Source organism: Gobio gobio (genome assembly GCF_949357685.1).
Source record: "Gobio gobio genome assembly, chromosome: 5".
Taxonomy (NCBI): Eukaryota; Metazoa; Chordata; class Actinopteri; order Cypriniformes; family Gobionidae; genus Gobio; species Gobio gobio.
Window position 1 is genome coordinate 60,890,305 of NC_137101.1, and position 17,880 is coordinate 60,908,184.

Here is a 17,880-nt window from a genome sequence, read left to right on the forward strand (position 1 = left end):
CTGATCACATGCTCATGTCACAGATAGACATTCACATACAAACAATAAAACACATATCAGTGGAATTCTTGAAGAAATACATATTTAAATGTGTGTTGGTCAATGATGTGCTAAAAATAACTACCAAAGAAAGAGTTTTAACCACATCTAATATGTGAGATTCTGTAAATGCTAAACACAAATGTTTATGTGCAGAAATCATTTATACAAGGGGCTGAGAACTTTTTATTTGTTTATACTTATTATTTTAAGAGTTTATTCAAAAATAATAAAGGTTTGTCAATATAATTTTATAATATAGGGCCACAGACTCAAACAAATATGCAACAATCAATAGGTAACATTTTGCAATGTAATCAATAGTGCTAAATTAATTGTGTTTGTGTCCTCTGATGAGTACACTGTACACTGGCAGGGTTGAGTTATAAGAAATGTGTGACCCCATGTAGTTCCATGAACTTTCACTTCCTTGTTTTTCCCCGCCACCACACCCACAACACACCCGGGCTGCGTTTAGCCCCGACAAAACGTTGCAAAACGTTTTTTAAACGGAAACGGTGCTGCGTTGAACACCCTGTTCTGTTGACGCAAGAGTTGTAACTATGGCAGCTGAGAAGGCCATTCTTTGTGTTCTTTTTGAGGCATTTTCGGAGCCTGATAAAATCAATATAAATATGTGTTTAATACTGCAAAATACATGCAATCACTGCCCTTGCTGTCCAGAATAAAAGACAACATCCCAATCCAATTTAATGAACCTTTTTTATCTCCTGGTAATCAATTCTAATTTAAATCATTTTATTTCTAGTTCTTACTTTTTTAATAGCTTGTATTTTCTTTCTCACTTTATGTCAAGCAATTACCATATATGAAATGTGGTATATAAATAAACTTGCCTTGCAATGAAGCTAAATATATAAATAAATACATAATCATATACAGGGAGTGCAGAATTATTAGGCACGTTGATTTTCTGATCATATTTTTTTTCCAGGCACATTTGACCAATTCCAAACCACAGTAATCCTAATAACTACTATTGATTTAGTATTTAATAATGTATAAGTGATATATAATTGTTCATGAAGGCTGGAAATGAAAATCACCTTATATTCAGGTGTGCAGAATTATTAGGCATGTTTTCTTTTACAGATAAATTGAGCCAAAAAAGAGATTTAACTCAGACTGAAAAGTCAAAAAGTATTAAATGCCCATGAGAAGGATACAATACTAATGCAATACTAGACATTGCAGTTAAGGCGTGACCATTGGACAGTGAAATGCTCGTTGGGTCAGCAGGATCTGACAAAAACAGGTGGTGAAGAAAAGACACCTGTTAACTGCAAAAGAATTAAGAATTAAGGTGAAGAATTAAGGGTGAAACCATCAGGAACCCTTTAGTCTCCAGCGCCACCATTTTCCAAAGCTGCAACCTACCTGGAGTCTCCAGAAGTGCAAGGTGTCAGGATCTCAGAGACTTCAGTTAGGTAAAGAATCCTAAAAAATGACCCCCACTAGATAAGAATCACAAGCTGAAGTGTTGTAAAATACATGAAGCCTGCTTTTTTATAGGCTTTATAGGTTTTATAGGTTGAGAATGACTCTTGAAGGACCAGCACCACATTCTCTAGTACCACTGTTTGAAGAATTCATCTTCCAGAATCTGGCAGTACGTTTTGGGAGTTCATTTTAGTCCATCCTGAAGTCCGTTTTGCAGAGATTGCATAGTAGTTATTAGGATTACTGTGGTTTGGAATTGGTCAAATGTGCCTGGAAAAAAAATATGATCAGAAAATCAACGTGCCTAATAATTCTGCACTCCCTGTATATATATATATATATATATATATAAAACTCTTACGACAATCATGTCTTCTAATACCTTCAATTGTTGTGTATACTGAGCTGCAGCGGACACATTTGTAAACATCTTCACTTGGACCCATTGTGTGAGCTGTCTCTTTAATACCGCGTGGTTTATATACATGTTGCTGCTGATTGGACTGACATATTTGACACACCCACCAAACGAGAAAAAACGCATCTCAAACCCGTTGCACACCGTTACACACCGTTTCCAGGAAACATGACATTCAACCGGAAACCGTAGCAAAACGTTGCGCACCGGTTTGAGCTTTGAACGTGCCCCAGGTGTCTCCCATAGATTGCATAATAAAAGTTTCATCCAACAACTTTACAATATACATATTGTTACAATGCCAAGGCTTTTTATCGAGGAGGTTGTTCCATGTGTGGTGGCCAATTTAAATCAGGATTAGCCAGGGTTGCCAACTCTCACACATTTGGCGTGATACACACGCCTTCAGGCTCTGTCTCACGCTCTCACTCTACCCACGGGAAAAGAAGGACGGATTTGCAGGCCGTATTTTGAAGGAGCCTTCGAAGGACCCTTAAATTGGGACACAGCTTACATTTCCATTGAATTCCACGCGCGCCTCTCAGTTTACGCACACACCGCAGTGAAACACACAGACTGTATGACAGACACTTATCAACTAAATAAATTTTTTACACTTTGTAAATTCTGTAAATAGTTGCTGGAGCCTGCCAGAAGTGGGCATACGACGCTCGGGCCCTCTGGCCTACCACTGGACCAGGGGACAGAGTGTGGGTGTTCTGCCCTCAGAGGGTCCGAATGCCTGGACGTAGTAGACAAGTGGTGCTTGTGGCGAGGGGGGCGAGCAGTCGTCCGTGAGGGGCTGCCACTTTTACATTTTGTGTTCATTTTTTTCTGTTAAAAGTTGTTGAACGTTTGCCGGTTCCCGCCTCCTTCTTCCCTGAACATACGAACTACATTACACTAGTGCCGAAACCCGGGAGGAAGGAGGGACATGCTGTCGAAGAGCCCATGCTGCTGAGGGGGATCGTGGTGCTGAGGAGGTCGGGTAGCGCGGATAGATGATAGCTGCCCGAGGCGGTGGTGCTGGAGCGAGTGAAGATCCGGTGGAACGGAGAGATCCTGCCATGTCCCTGGGTCGAGGTGGGGTGGCTGCCGTCCGAGAGGGAGCAGAGGAGTCGCCGGCGCTTGCTGTGAGCCAGAGCCTGCTGCCGTCTGCCATTTCGGGGAGGAGCAGGGAGCGTGGGACTCGCTGCCGGGTCCCTCAATAGGAGGAGCCATGGCCGGCCGCCAGGGGCGGAGGAGGATCAAGCCGTCCACCGAGCGTCCAGTACCATCGCATGGCACTGCGAGGAAGAGCCTCTCGGTGTAGGTGAGGGGTACTCCCCAGCCTACGAGGGGGGTTGGGGGTATGTGGCGAGGTGGACGATACAAATATTTGGTTATTTAAAAATCCGATATTCCGATATATCGGCCGATATATACTTAAAAAAAAAAAACAGAAACGCGTAAAAAAACTTAAACAGATCATTATACATTTTTTTGTAATGCAAGTTATTTGTAAATGTAACAAAGTAATTGCTCCATTGTTCTTTTTTATTTAAGCTTAAGTTACAAATTAACATGTTCTATAGCCTATATTTATTTTTGTAATGCAAGTTATTTGTAAATTAACCAAAGTAATAGCCTACTATACATTGTTTATTTTCGTTATGTAACTTGAAACGTGTAGGCTAAATAAGAGATGTGATTGTTCTGTACATTGTTTATTTTTATAATGCAAGTTATAATTTGTACATTAAACTAATTCTTCTATACGTTTATTTTGTCATGTAAATTAAAATGTGTAAATTAAAATAAATTGGTAGTAGCCTATATACATTACTTTAAGTAGCCTACTTTTACAACTTTTTATACAATATAACTTAAGTTTAACATCAGAACATTTGATGTTACTTTGATGTTACCCACTTTAATATGATTACAGATCATGACAGAAACCTGGCTAAAACCTGATGATTACATTATTTTAAATTAATCCACCCCCAAAGATTATTGTTATAAACACGAGCCGCGTTTGGAGTTATCTACTCTAACGACTCAACTCTATTGGAGTTAGGCAACACGTGTTAGGACCCACTCAATGCCGTAATCATACTTGAGACTTAATATTGTCACATGAAATTCTGCAGCAGAGCGATAACATCTCAGATCATTACCTAGTATCGTGTATTAATACAGCAAAGTGTAACGGGTGTATTTCAAACAAATTAGTTTGTTACTTTTATGGACTAATTAAGAAATCAGGAGATCACGGTGTTTGACTACGAAGGTAGAGGGTAATTGCTAGGGATGACAGGAGACCACAGCTTAGGTAAGTATATAGAATTTGTATAAATCTTTTAACTGCAGGCCTTTTTTTAAGAATTACACTTTCAATAAAAAAAACTAAAAAAAAATTCAAAGTAAATTACATCAACACAATGAAAATAATTGGAAGGGAAAAAATCTAATCATAGTCAGTTTCACACTAAACATACATTTATCATGTAATCCAGTAGACTGACAAAAGTTTGTTAAAGTTCAACAGTAATTACTCTCCTTGATTGTTGAAAAATGTGATATCACACACGTCGACGATAGATTCGATTTCAAATTGTTCAATCAGTGATATCAGTTCTTTTTTTAGTTATTTCAAACAGTGCTTAGTCCTGTATGGAGACTCAGTCTCTGTGCAGGAATAGTTTTATCTTGAGCAAGGGAATAAAGACACTCTCATTGGTCATGTAGGATGATTTGTCTTCTTTCTTTTCCACTATCTGAATAGGTTGGCTATCAATGAAAACAAACTACACTCAAAAACCTGACCTGTTTAAAGGGCCATATATGCATAATTGCATTTAGTAACAATAACATCACATTAGGTAAATATATCCACATACCAGTAAATTAACATACATAATAATTATTTCAATGTTTAACAATTACATTGCTAATATATATTGTTAAATTTGTTTGAAATACAACCCTTTATATATATATAAAGACAGATATTCAGATATTATATATATATAAACATCCAGATATTCACTGTCCAGCTATACAGGATGTAATAAACCCATCAATTATCACAGGAGTAAAATGACAACAAAATCCACTCAATATCTTCCTCTTCCAATGGATATTAGAAATTTGAAACACTATTTACAAGGTTTCTCAATTTTCTTGATCACCAAATCTAGAGAATTTCGCTCCGTCTTCTCTTCTCCCTTCTTCGGTCTGTTGCGTCAGTGAGTGGGCGGTCTCAAACGAAAGTCTAATTGGCTGAAGTTAACTTTTAAATACTACAAATATATATATATATATATATATATATATATATATATATATATATATATATATATATATATATATATATATATATATATATATATATTTATTTTTTTTTTTTTACAATTTACTCTATGGAAATTATTTGTTATCATCTCAAATCTTTGATTATTTTGTGAACCTCATTAATTATTTGTTTTAACGTATATTATAACACTTATTTAGTCTGGGTTACAAAAAGGTGCAAAGCCGTCCCGCCATTTAAAATATGGCAGGACTATCACTGCTGCCACTAAAGATAGTTTTGTAAATAATCTTTCTCATCAGTTTCATCTCCTCAGCATCCCAGATAGCCTAGAGCAACTCAATGTTGCAACAGAAACTATTGACTCTCTCTTTTCCAGCACTTTAGACACAGTTGCTCCCCTGCACTTAAAGAAGATTCAAGAAAATAGTCCAACGCCGTGGTACAACGAGCACACTCGTGCCCTTAAAACAGCAGCCAGAAAAATGGGGCGCAGCTGGAAGGAAACAAATTTTCGCATTTCGTAGAAAGAGCATGATTGCATACAGAAAGGCCATAAAAACTGCTAGATCTGCTTATTTCTCGACTCTCGTAGAAGAAAACAAACCCAACCCTAGGGATTTATTTGATACAGTGGCTAAATTAACCAAAAATAAAGCTTCAACTTCTGATGTTTGTAAACAGCACAGCTGTAATGACTTTATGAACTTTACGTGCAAGATTATAACTATACAACCATCTACTACAGTATCACATCAGACAGAGCATTGTAGTGTCACTGAGGAAAAAAACCACTCATTCACTGATATAGGAGAAGAAGAATTGGGTAAACTCATCAAAATCAACAACATGTATGCCTATAACGACTAGGCTATTAAAAGAGATGCTTCCAGAGGTCATAGATCATTTTCTTAATATCATTAATTCATCCTTGTCATTAGGATATGTACCGAAAACTTTTAAGCTGGCTATTACAAAACCGCAACTTGATCTTATAGAATTAGTCAATTACAGGCCAATCTCAAATCTACCCTTTCTGTCAAAAATACCAGAAAAGGCAGTGTCCTCAATTATGCTCCTTTTTAGAAAGAAATGGTATCTGTGAGGATTTCCAGTCAGGGTTTAGACCGTATCATAGTACTGAGACTGCTCTCATCAGAGTTACAAATGATTTACTCTTATCATCTTACAGAAACAAAAAAATAAATAGCGCTTTTTGTGTTGCAAGAAGCGCTATTTAAATGAAGGTGACTTGACTTGACTATTGTGAAGCTCTTTCCACACTGTTGGCAGGTTTAAAGTTTCTCTCCAGTGTGAACTCTCGTGTGGCCTTCAAGATGTTCTTTTCGAGCAAAACTCTTTCCACACTGTTGGCAAGCGAAAGGCTTCTCTCCAGTATGAAATCTAACATGCCTGTTAAGGTCTTTTTTTTTTGAGAAACTCTTTCCACACTGTTGGCAGGTGTAAGGCTTCTCTCTAGTGTGAATTCTCATATGGACTTTAATTTGCCCTTTTTGATTGAAACTCTAAGGCCTAAGGCTTCTCTCCTGTGTGAATTATCACGTGTTTCTCAAGGTTTCTTTTATGAGTGAAACTCTTTCCACACTGTGGGCAGGTGTAAGGCTTCTCTCCACTGTGAATTCTCATGTGGGTTATAAGATGCCCTGTTTGAGTGAAACTGACTCCACACTGTGGGCAGGTGTAAGGCTTCTCTCCGGTGTGAATTCTCATGTGTTGCTCAAAGCTACTTTTATGAGTAAAGCTCTTTCCACACTGTTGGCAGGTGTAAGGCTTCTCTCCAGTGTGAATTCTCATGTGTTCCTCAAGGTTTCCCTTTCGAGTGAAACTCTTTCCACACTGTGGGCATGTGAAAGGCTTCCCTCCAGTGTGAGTTCTCATATGGGCTTTAATTTGCCCTTTTTGAGTGAAACTCTTTCCAGACTGTTGGCAGGTGTAAGGCTTCTTCTCTCCAGTGTGAATTCTCATGTGCAGTTTAAGACTCCCTATTTGAGTGAAACTCTTTCCACACTGTTGACAGGTGTAAGGCTTCTCTCCGGTGTGAATTCTCATGTGGGTTATAAGATGCCCTGTTTGAGTGAAACTGACTCCACACTGTGGGCAGGTGTAAGGCTTCTCTCCAGTGTGAATTCTCATGTGTTGCTCAAAGCTCCTTCTATGAGTAAAGCTCTTTCCACACTGTTGGCAGGTGTAAGGCTTCTCTCCAGTGTGAATTCTCATGTGTTCCTCAATACTTACTTTTTGAGTGAAACTCTTTCCACACTGTTGGCAGGTGAACGGCTTCTCTCCAGTGTGAACTCTCATGTGGCCTTTAAGACTCCCTTTATCAATGAAACTCTTTCCACACTGTTGGCAGGTGTGAGGCTTCTCTCCAGTGTGAATTTTCCTGTGGACTTTAAGGTGTTGTTTTTCAATTAAACTCTTTCCAGGCTTTAAAGTGATTTTTTGTGAGGAAATCTTTTCAGTCTGTGAGCAACTAAAAGATTTTTCTCCAGTTATGAAATCATGATGTTGCCCATCCGGATCTTTCTCTTCCATGTCATTTAGTTCTTGACCCTCCACTTTCAGTGCCATCAGATCTACAAGAGACAAAAACAAGTTAATCCCAGTTTAATGGCACAAAACAACATACATCAAGATATTAAAACATTTAAGGCATCAAAAAACACGTATGCTAGATCCTATACCGCCTATTCTACAGAAAGAGGGGGTTACATTTAATCTCAGAATCTTTTCTCAATATTCGTAACCATTTCCTTTCTTTAGGACAATTTCCAAACTCTTTTTTTCATCATGTTTGGATTCTGTATGTTCAGGGCACTGCCACAGGTGTTATTGAAGTGGTTTGGAATATAGGACTGTATGGTTTGGGGACAATATCTAATTGCAATTTTTCTGGCACCCCGGCCTGAATCGGGCGGTGGGGGTATGTGGCAGAGGGGGCGTGGTTTAGCGAGGTCTGCACGGAGAGAGAGAGAGAGCCAGGAGAGTGGCGGTGAGTAAGTAGGTCAAGTTCAAATGATGAACACCTGTGTTTGATTACAGTGATTGGCGTGGAGAGATGATATAACACCAGAGGGAAGTCATCAATGGAGGAGAGAGAGACTGACTGGGAACTCGTGCGGACACTGGGAGCTGGTAAGCTGAGAGAACAGATTGTCGGAAACAAGTTATATAGTTCTGAGTTATTGAGAGCGCTGTGAGCGCAACATTTACTTTGTGTTGGACAAAGACAATAAAAGCACGAGTTCCAGTTATGCCAACCCTTGTCTTCTTCCTCCTTGCTATTTGAACTTTGTTACAATGATCAATCACTAAAAACACATTTTAATCTCTTCTCCAAGCATGATGGACATTTTCTCAGTATCAGTGATTGATGGAATCAGTGTTTCAAATCGGGCCAGAAATGTTTCTCTTACCTGCTTCATTTACTCTCTTATATAGATGGATTTGATATACTTATTTACTATGCTATCTAACATTATATATATATATATATATATATATATATATATATATATATATATATATATATATATATATATATAATTACAGTAAATGTGTTTGTGTTTTTGAAAATTATTTATACATAAGTTAAAGGGTTAGTTCACCCAAAAATGAAAATTCTGTCATTAATTACTCACCCTCATGTCGTTCGACACCCGTAAGACCTCCGTTCATATTCGGAACACAAATGAAGATATTTTTGTTGAAAGCTGGTGGCTGAGAAAGGCTTCAGATAGGCCTCCATTGGCATTCAGTACATTCACACTCCCAAGACCGATAAAAGGGACTTAAAACGTCGTTACAAACTCCATCTCACCACAGTGACTCTACAATACTCTTACGATGCGACGACAATAGTTTTTGTGCGCAAAAAAAATCTAAATAACACCTTTAATCAACTTGTTATTGCCTTCCGTGTGTGCCTCCACGACGCATGCGCGAGAATATTGCATGATTATGTCTAATCATGTCATGATTCAAATATGAGGATGATTCTCTCAGTAATGTAGCTTCTGTGAGCTTTTATGTCAAGAAAAGTCTAGGCGAATTTCAAAAAGGCCATTTATTTCAGAACATTTGCTATTGTAAAGAGTAGTTTTTCATTCAAATAAATCTGCAATAAACTGCTAATTATAATGGATAAACAGTTACTGAAAAACTAAAGCAACTATTTACAGAGATTACAAAGTGTAAAAAACTCATTTAGCTGATGGGAAGCGTCAGTAAGAGTCTGCACGCTCAACTGCAGTTGCGCCATTGAGAACGCGCAGCCAGCGCACAAACAGTATTCACCAAACCCTTCTTACGTAAACTGCGCAAGATAATGCCTTTTGATTGGTTACTAAGTCCATCAATCAAACCTTTGTTGGAAAGGCATTGGCTGGGCACCGAGTGCCTTTATCCAACGAAAACCATGGGCGCAATGATTGACAGCTCACCAAGCCTGTAAAGCGCTTCCTCATATGATACATCCCAGGAGAGTCTCTGATTGAAGGAGAGAGACAAGGGAGGGTTTATTATACGTGGGAGAGGCTATTCTAGCAGGGGGAGTTTGCCAGAAAAGGATTAGAATCGATATTTCATTGAAAATGGACATGATTGATTACGCTAACTCAAAACTCCCTTGCAAACAACGAAGGATTTTTTGTTTTTTCCCTATTTTTTCGTTGTTTTGGATTAAAAAGTGGGATGTATTTTGAAGAGTGGACTCTTACTCAGAGATGTATGCGGGTGTTTATTGGATTCGTCCGATCTGATCTGAACGGCAGGAGATGAAAGATGAGTAACGCTGATATTATGCTAATGTTTACATGGCCGGTCCTTTAGCGTTTCATTTAACCCTTTCCTCTCTGGTGTATTTATTGCAAAAACAAGTTCAGAACATGAATCTTGAGTGTTTTAGCTTTCAAATGATGCATAGTTTGTGATAGTTGATTGAATATTTTGTATAAAACAAAAGTAAATAAAAGTACACACACGCCCACTTCCGTCAACCCCCCCGCCCACGATCCGATGCGGGTTAACAAGTTAATGCTTTGGCAACACTGTGATACAGTCATGCTAATAAAGCTAATTTGAAATTGAAAATTGACATTTGAGTAAGGATCAAATTACTTGCTCAAACAGATTGCACAAACAAGACATGTTAGTTAAATTACAATCATAATTGGATCAAATATTTGAGAACAAAGCTAAAGAAGCATTTGTGAGGTCAAGACGCAAATGGTTGGAAGAAGGAGAAAATAACTAAAAAATTTTTTTAGAAAAATCTTGAGAAGAGAAATATTGAATTGTCCTCTTTAAAAAGACTTAGGATTGATGATAAAGTTTCGATGGACTTAACTGAGATCTTCCAGTTTGTAACAAGTTTTTATAAAAAAATATACACAAAATATGAAGGTATTGGAGGCGTAAGGATTTTTTGGATAACATTGAAACAAATTCTACAGTAATAGATGAAGATTCAAAAAGAAATTGTGATCGGGAAATAACATTGGATGAAATTCATAAAAATATTGCTAAATTGACAAATAATAAATCACCGGGTAATGACGGTTTAACCGTTGAATTTTATAAAATCTTTCAGGAAGATCTTTCTGTGTTTATGTGCATGTGTTTCAGGAAATACTGGAAACCGAGAAAATGCTGGCTACAATGAATCAGTGTTTAATAACCCTCATCCCAAAGTCAGGTAAAGATCCACTTAATATTGAAAATTGGAGGCCCATATCACTAATTAATAATGATGCTAAATAGCTATCGACTATATTTGCAGAGAGGCTGAAACTTTGTTTGGATAAAATTATTGATGATTGCCAGTCTGGTTTTATGTGTGGCAGATATATTGGAAATAATATGTGTCTAGTATTGGACTTAATTGATTATAATTTCTTAATTCAGGATGTAAGCTATATATTATTCATTGATTAGTATAAAGCTTTTGACTCGTTGGACCATGGATTTTTGATGGATACTCTTGATTTTTTTGTTTTGGTAACACATTCGTACAATGTATAGCGATTGCAATACTTGTATTAAATTGCGTTTTGGAACAACTCCCAGATTTAATATTTCTAGAGGTGTAAAACAAGGAGACCCTGCAGCTCCTTTCTTATTTATTTTAGTCATGCAAGTGTTGTGTCTCCATGTTAAAAATAACCCATTTCAGGGTATTCGTTTATTGGACAAAGAAATAAAATGTTCACAGCTTGCAGATGACACAACCATATTTTTGAGAAGTGACAAAGAATTAAGCCTCTGGCTTAATTATAAATATGAATAAATGTGAACTATTTTGAACTCTTTGAAAGATATACCTGATGATGTGGTGGAATTGTGTGGTATACCAGTTAAAAATCAAGTCTCTTATCTGAGGGTCAAAATATGTAAAAGTCAAAAAGAAAGAGTTGACTTAAATTATCTTCCATTAATTGATAAAGTAGAAAAGAAAGGTAATGCCTGGTTAATTAGATATTTGTCTTTGACTGGTAGAATATTGTTATCAAAGGCGGAAGGGTTGTCAAGATTAGGTTATATAGCAATGGTTTTAGATGCTCCAAAGTCAATTATTAAGGAAGTTAATAAGAAAATGTATACTTTTATTTGGAAGAATAGGCCACATTACTTAAATAGAGGTATATTAGGGAATTCATTTAATCAAGGTGGTTTAAATGCTATCGACTTTGAAGTTTCTAATACAATCTTTAAAATTAAATGGATTCAGAATTGTGTCTCAAATCTAATAACAAATTGTGGTATTATATTCCAAATCTAGTTTTTAACTCAATTGGCGGTGTTAAGTTTCTCCTCAAGTGCAACTTTGATATTAATAAAATTCCCATTAAGTTGTCTAATTTCCATAGACAATCTCTGTTATCTTGGCTGCTGGCGTACAAACACAATTTCTCTCCCCACAGATGTTTGATATGGAATAATAAAGATATTAAATATAAGAATAAAACACTTTTTTTTAAATATTGGTTTAGAAGCAATATTTTACTGGTGACACAGTTGCTTCGCCATGATGGTGTTTTGCTTTCATATGGAGAATTTCTAGATAAATTGAAAAAACTGCCAATATCTGCAAGGGATTATGCAGTTGTTTTTGATGCGATACCTTCTGGTCTCCTTCAGTTGTTGCGTGGTGCTGAGGCTGTTGATTTGAATATAACTATTGATATTAGCTTAAGGTTAGATGGTATAAATATGTTGATAAAAAATGTAATAATAGCTTTCTTAGACTCCCAGCTAAAAGTTTTTGGAACTCACACTTCCGGGACATTGAGTGGGAGGAGGCTTTTATGGTTCCAAGGAGATACTGTGTCACCAATAAGATTTGTGAGGTTTCATTTAAAATAATTAATTGCGTTTACCGAGTCAATCAGGCATTAAAAGATTTAAGAAAGACATTGATTTGAACTGTGTGTTTTGTAATTTGAATGACGAGACTATTTGTCATCTTTTTTTAAATTGTATTTGCTCTAAATTGTTTTGGTGTGATTTTAAGGTCTTTTTAAAGGAGATTGCTGGAACTGACATTACTCTGGAGGACAAACATATTTTATTTTTTATGACAAACCTTTAGAAAAAAAACTTGTTTTGTTCTTAATTTGTTTATTATTTTAGGTAAATATCACATTCATAAATGTCGATGGCCAAAAAATACACCTAATTTCATACAATTTAAGTTTGAGCTTTGTCAGCATCTTAAATCTTTGGAGGGTGTAAGGAACACCAAGGCAAAAAAGACTTTAGACTGCTGTAAAGCCTTGAAATCTTATCCTTTATAAGGATCATTGTTTTTTTATATTATTTTAATTATTTAGAAATATGGTTCTGATTTCAATACCCCTGTGTATATTATTCATCCTTGTTATGTTGTTGCATATTCAAATTATCTTCTTTGTATTATTATTGTTATTTGTATTTTTTATTTACTTATTTTTACTGTTATTACTGTTATTCTGAACTTTTTGTTACTTAATAAAAAAAAGAAAATAAGAAAAGAAAATAAGGATCAAATGACTGAGTTCAGCTTTGAGAATGAAACCAACCTGTTTGTTCCTCAGTTTCTTCATGTTTCAAACTGAATACATTTTCAATCTTCAGGTCTTCTTCAATCTTCACGTCTTCATTCTCCTCTTTAATAAACGCCATCTTTGTTTGTTCCTCAGTTTCTTCATGTTTCAGTGTTTCTTCAACCTTCACGTCTTCACTCTCCTCTTTAATAAACACCATCTTTAAGATAAGAATAATCACAGAAATAAAAAACACATCCAAACTAAATCAGTAGTTCAGTCACTGGTAAGAGAGTCAGTCAGAGAGAGTTAATGGCCTTAAATGACCTGATTAAACAACAAAAACTCTCTAAAAACACTACAAATTAATAAAAGAACACATATAGTTAGGTTCATATCAAGACATTTTAATTAGCAATTGGCATTACTTGTTTGTGTTTGTTGTTCTTGTTACATATTCGCATTTAATATTATCAAATTTAATTTGGCTAACTTTAGGCACATAAGACCATATTTAACAACAGAGGCAGCAAAACTATTTATGCACTTAATGATTTTTGCTCATGCTTTACTGTCACAAGCAACTTTAAAATCAATTGAATCTTTTTTACAAACAGACACTCATAACAGAAATAGAAATATTTCTAATAATTATCATCATTAACATAACTTCAGCAAATCAGCAGTGCTCAAACAACAAAGTTTGTCTTCAATGATAAAATTAGAAACTCGGATAATATATAAATTAGAAATAGTGACTGGAAGATTACTACAAAAAAGTTGAATATTATATCCGACCAGCCTCCCACTGCCATTGGCTTACATTCCGGAGAAGGGAAAACACAGCCTCCTACATTAAAAAGGATAAGAAAATGCCTCTTCTAGTACAAGAATATACTTGCTGCACAAACTGCCTCAGACTTTTACAAAGGATTGCAGTTATTGAAACAAAGTTACTTGCGGAACTACCAAACCAGACGAATCACACAGCAGAGCTTCATCATGGACGCCCTCAGGATACAGCCGGTGAGTCCCATGAATTTAGTGCTCGTTCATCAGTGGACCACTTCCAGCAAGAGGAACAAACAAATTCTCACGGCTGCAAAAAACCTGCACCATGAAGGGACTGAACTTCATCGACAACTTCAATCTCTTCTATATATATAGGGCTGGCACAATATATGACAAAAAAAATTCTGGTATTGACACAAATTTCCCAATTCGATTAGATTTTGATTAAATTCAATTCAATATCGATTATTTTGGATATAGTACAGGTTAGGGATGGGCGATATCTTATCGTTTGCGATATACCGGTAAAAATTCTCCCCACGATAAGAATTTGTCTTCCCGCGTTAATAATGATAAGGCCTAGTTGATGGCGCGACCCATCCGCACCGTGCCGACGCTGGCCGTTATTACTTTATGATGGCTGCGTTCATCACTTTGTATAGCTGAACGGGGGTTGGAGAGAGAATTTTCTTGTGGTGCCCCCGCAGCACTCAGTGCCCTAAGCGCCGCGCAATGGGTGCGGCGGCACTGAATCCGCATCTCACGTGCAGAGCGAAAACAACTATGGCGGAAGCTGCGGAAGAGTTCATAGCTAAACGAGGGGCTACCTGAGGGCAATCTGAACCTGTACATACAGATGTATTTTCACTCGCTGAGCACTTGGACTGAGCGCTTAAGAGATTCGCTCTGTCTCAATCGATCGGTAAAGCAAACTATTTCAGTTCGTCTCAATGAATGCGCAGTGTATTTGACACACAGTACACTAGTGTGAGGCGCGCGACTGAGAGCGCTCAGTGTTTCAAACACACTCAAAGAGAGAGCGAGAGAGTCTTATACCACACAGAATTGACGTGCTACATGTAAACAATATCCTTTGTTGTATTTTCCTGTAAAATAATGGCGTTTATTTGGAATTATTCAGCCTTTCATGAACAGGAAGAAACGAATGCACAAACGGGAATATCATTGGCTGGCGTGCACCTATTACTGTGCCTGTTTTGATTTCAGCAAATCAGTTTGAATGAGCGCTGACAACGTGATTAATATTCATGAACCCAGAAGCTCATTATTCCTTACTGCAGTTAATTTTTATTAGTAGAAGAATTCGTGGTATTATCTTATCAACTCAAATTACTGAAGTTCTATCATTAAATCATTATTTTCAACTTTTTTGTAATCTGAAGACATTTTTGGGATAATTACTTTTGCTGTTTCTGCTATTTTTACCACTGTTTGCACCATGAGTGTATGAATAAATACAGAACCGGTTTACATTTAAAACTTATCATTGATTTGAAATATTATTGTTTGCATTGTGTGATGTTTTTCAGCACAGTTGCACTATTTAAACATTACCTGCACTTTTACAGAAGACAATTATATCTGCAACTTTTCCATTTCTGAAAAGGCTGGTGTGGAATTTTACATTAACAAAAATAAATGTTTATATATTATGTATTATAGGAGCCTATTTGATGACAGGTACTTAAGATCATTGTTTTTCTGAGTCTGCATGCAGCTCTCACTTCAAAAACATGGGGAATGATACTAAATTTATCGTCATTGATATCGTTATCGCAATAAATACTAGAAAATATCGGGATAAATTTTTAAGTCCATATCGCCCATCCCTAGTACAGGTACAATAAAGGGCAAATTGTCTCAAGTAAGGTTGAAAACTATGGGAGTCAGTTGATACTACATTAGTCTACTATAATATTGAAGGTAAAAATTAACTGATTTGTATACAAACACTTAAACTAAATTATGTTTTAAATAATAATAACGTTATAATATTAACTTTACAATTACATAATCATATTTCTACTTCCATTCGTTTTTAAAAAGAAATATATAAACATAATGGTGGCTGACTGTCATAAAAACTTAAAACCAGATTTATTCATACATACATGCATGAAATATTGAAAAAAATGGCAATGAATAGTGGTGCATATTTATCAAAAAGCTCCTCTCTAGAGTTACTGTTTCTAGCTGACTAACGAGTTTATGGACACTGGATTTAGTTTTTATGAGGTAAATGTGACTTTACATAACGTTTTACTGACGTCTTTCTGCAGTTGAAACACTGATTGAGCTATTCTAAGTGACATGATACGGATTTCGGTAATTTGTCCTGTATCTTTTAACACACTTTCAGAAGCTCATTCATGTTTATTTTGCGCTGTAACTGGTATTAAGGTGAAAGAGAAGATCCGTTCACGTGCACTCCGCGCTGCCCATTCTCTTGAGCTGAACCGCTCCATAACAATCAATATTGTTTTGTAAAGTGGGACTCGATTTTAAAAAGAGAAATCTATATTTTTTACCCAGCCCTAGATACAAAAATTTCTGTGTACGGTTATAATGCTGAATAAGCAAAAAAATAAAATAAAAAATGCTTTGTACAGGACAAAATTTGGGTTGGCCCGGCCAAATCTCACTCAAAGTTTTTTTTTAAAAGCTGGCAGCCCTGGTCTCATCTTTTTATTCTTTTAATAACTTCTTAAATTTAACCTTGGTTTTATCTTTGGTTATTGTAACTTTATCTATATATCATAATTTTATTCTTTTTAGTTGTCTTTACAAAGGTATATTTCTATGGTCTTATGCATCTGTTGATCTATATATCTTCGTTTTATTATGGTTTTATTCTCTTTACAACTGTTTTAATTATCCTTGTTTTTATTTTTTGGTTCTTATGCATATGTTATCACTATTTTAACACCTTTTCTATATAAACCATTTTGAATTGCCATTGTGTATGAAATGTGCTATATAAATAAACTTGCCTTGCCTTGTGAATGAGCTTTACTCACATTAATGTTAGATAACGCATTATAATCAATAAGTTCAATAATAAAACATTCATTTAACAGTTCTTGTTAAAACTATAAATTGCCTGAACAGTTTGCATTGATTTAAACACTTTAAAAGCTTAAAACACAAACCTTTCTTCAGCAGAATCACAACAGATGCACGAGCGTGGCGCAACCTTATGACATCACATCTCCACTACAAAATAAAAGTCCTGATCACATGCTCATGTCACAGATAGACATTCACATACAAACAATAAAACACATATCAGTGGAATTCTTGAAGAAATACATATTTAAATGTGTGTTGGTCAATGATGTGCTAAAAATAACTACCAAAGAAAGAGTTTTAACCACATCTAATATGTGAGATTCTGTAAATGCTAAACACAAATGTTTATGTGCAGAAATCATTTATACAAGGGGCTGAGAACTTTTTATTTGTTTATACTTATTATTTTAAGAGTTTATTCAAAAATAATAAAGGTTTGTCAATATAATTTTATAATATAGGGCCACAGACTCAAACAAATATGCAACAATCAATAGGTAACATTTTGCAATGTAATCAATAGTGCTAAATTAATTGTGTTTGTGTCCTCTGATGAGTACACTGTACACTGGCAGGGTTGAGTTATAAGAAATGTGTGACCCCATGTAGTTCCATGAACTTTCACTTCCTTGTTTTTCCCCGCCACCACACCCACAACACACCCGGGCTGCGTTTAGCCCCGACAAAACGTTGCAAAACGTTTTTTAAACGGAAACGGTGCTGCGTTGAACACCCTGTTCTGT

General features: G+C 36.0%; 1 protein-coding gene across 1 annotated transcript; it reads right to left on the minus strand.

The window, feature by feature from the left end:
• Window positions 1-5,316: 5,316 nt before the first annotated feature.
• Window positions 5,317-17,285, minus strand: LOC307126061 (uncharacterized protein). The gene is made up of 3 exons (XM_079816418.1): window positions 17,218-17,285; window positions 13,292-13,475; window positions 5,317-7,810 (listed from the first exon to the last, which is right to left on the minus strand). The coding sequence occupies exons 2-3, from the start codon at window positions 13,473-13,475 to the stop codon at window positions 6,747-6,749; spliced, it is 1,248 nt and encodes a 415-aa protein (XP_079672544.1). The 5' UTR covers window positions 17,218-17,285; the 3' UTR covers window positions 5,317-6,746.
• Between the last annotated feature and the right edge of the window lie 595 nt (window positions 17,286-17,880).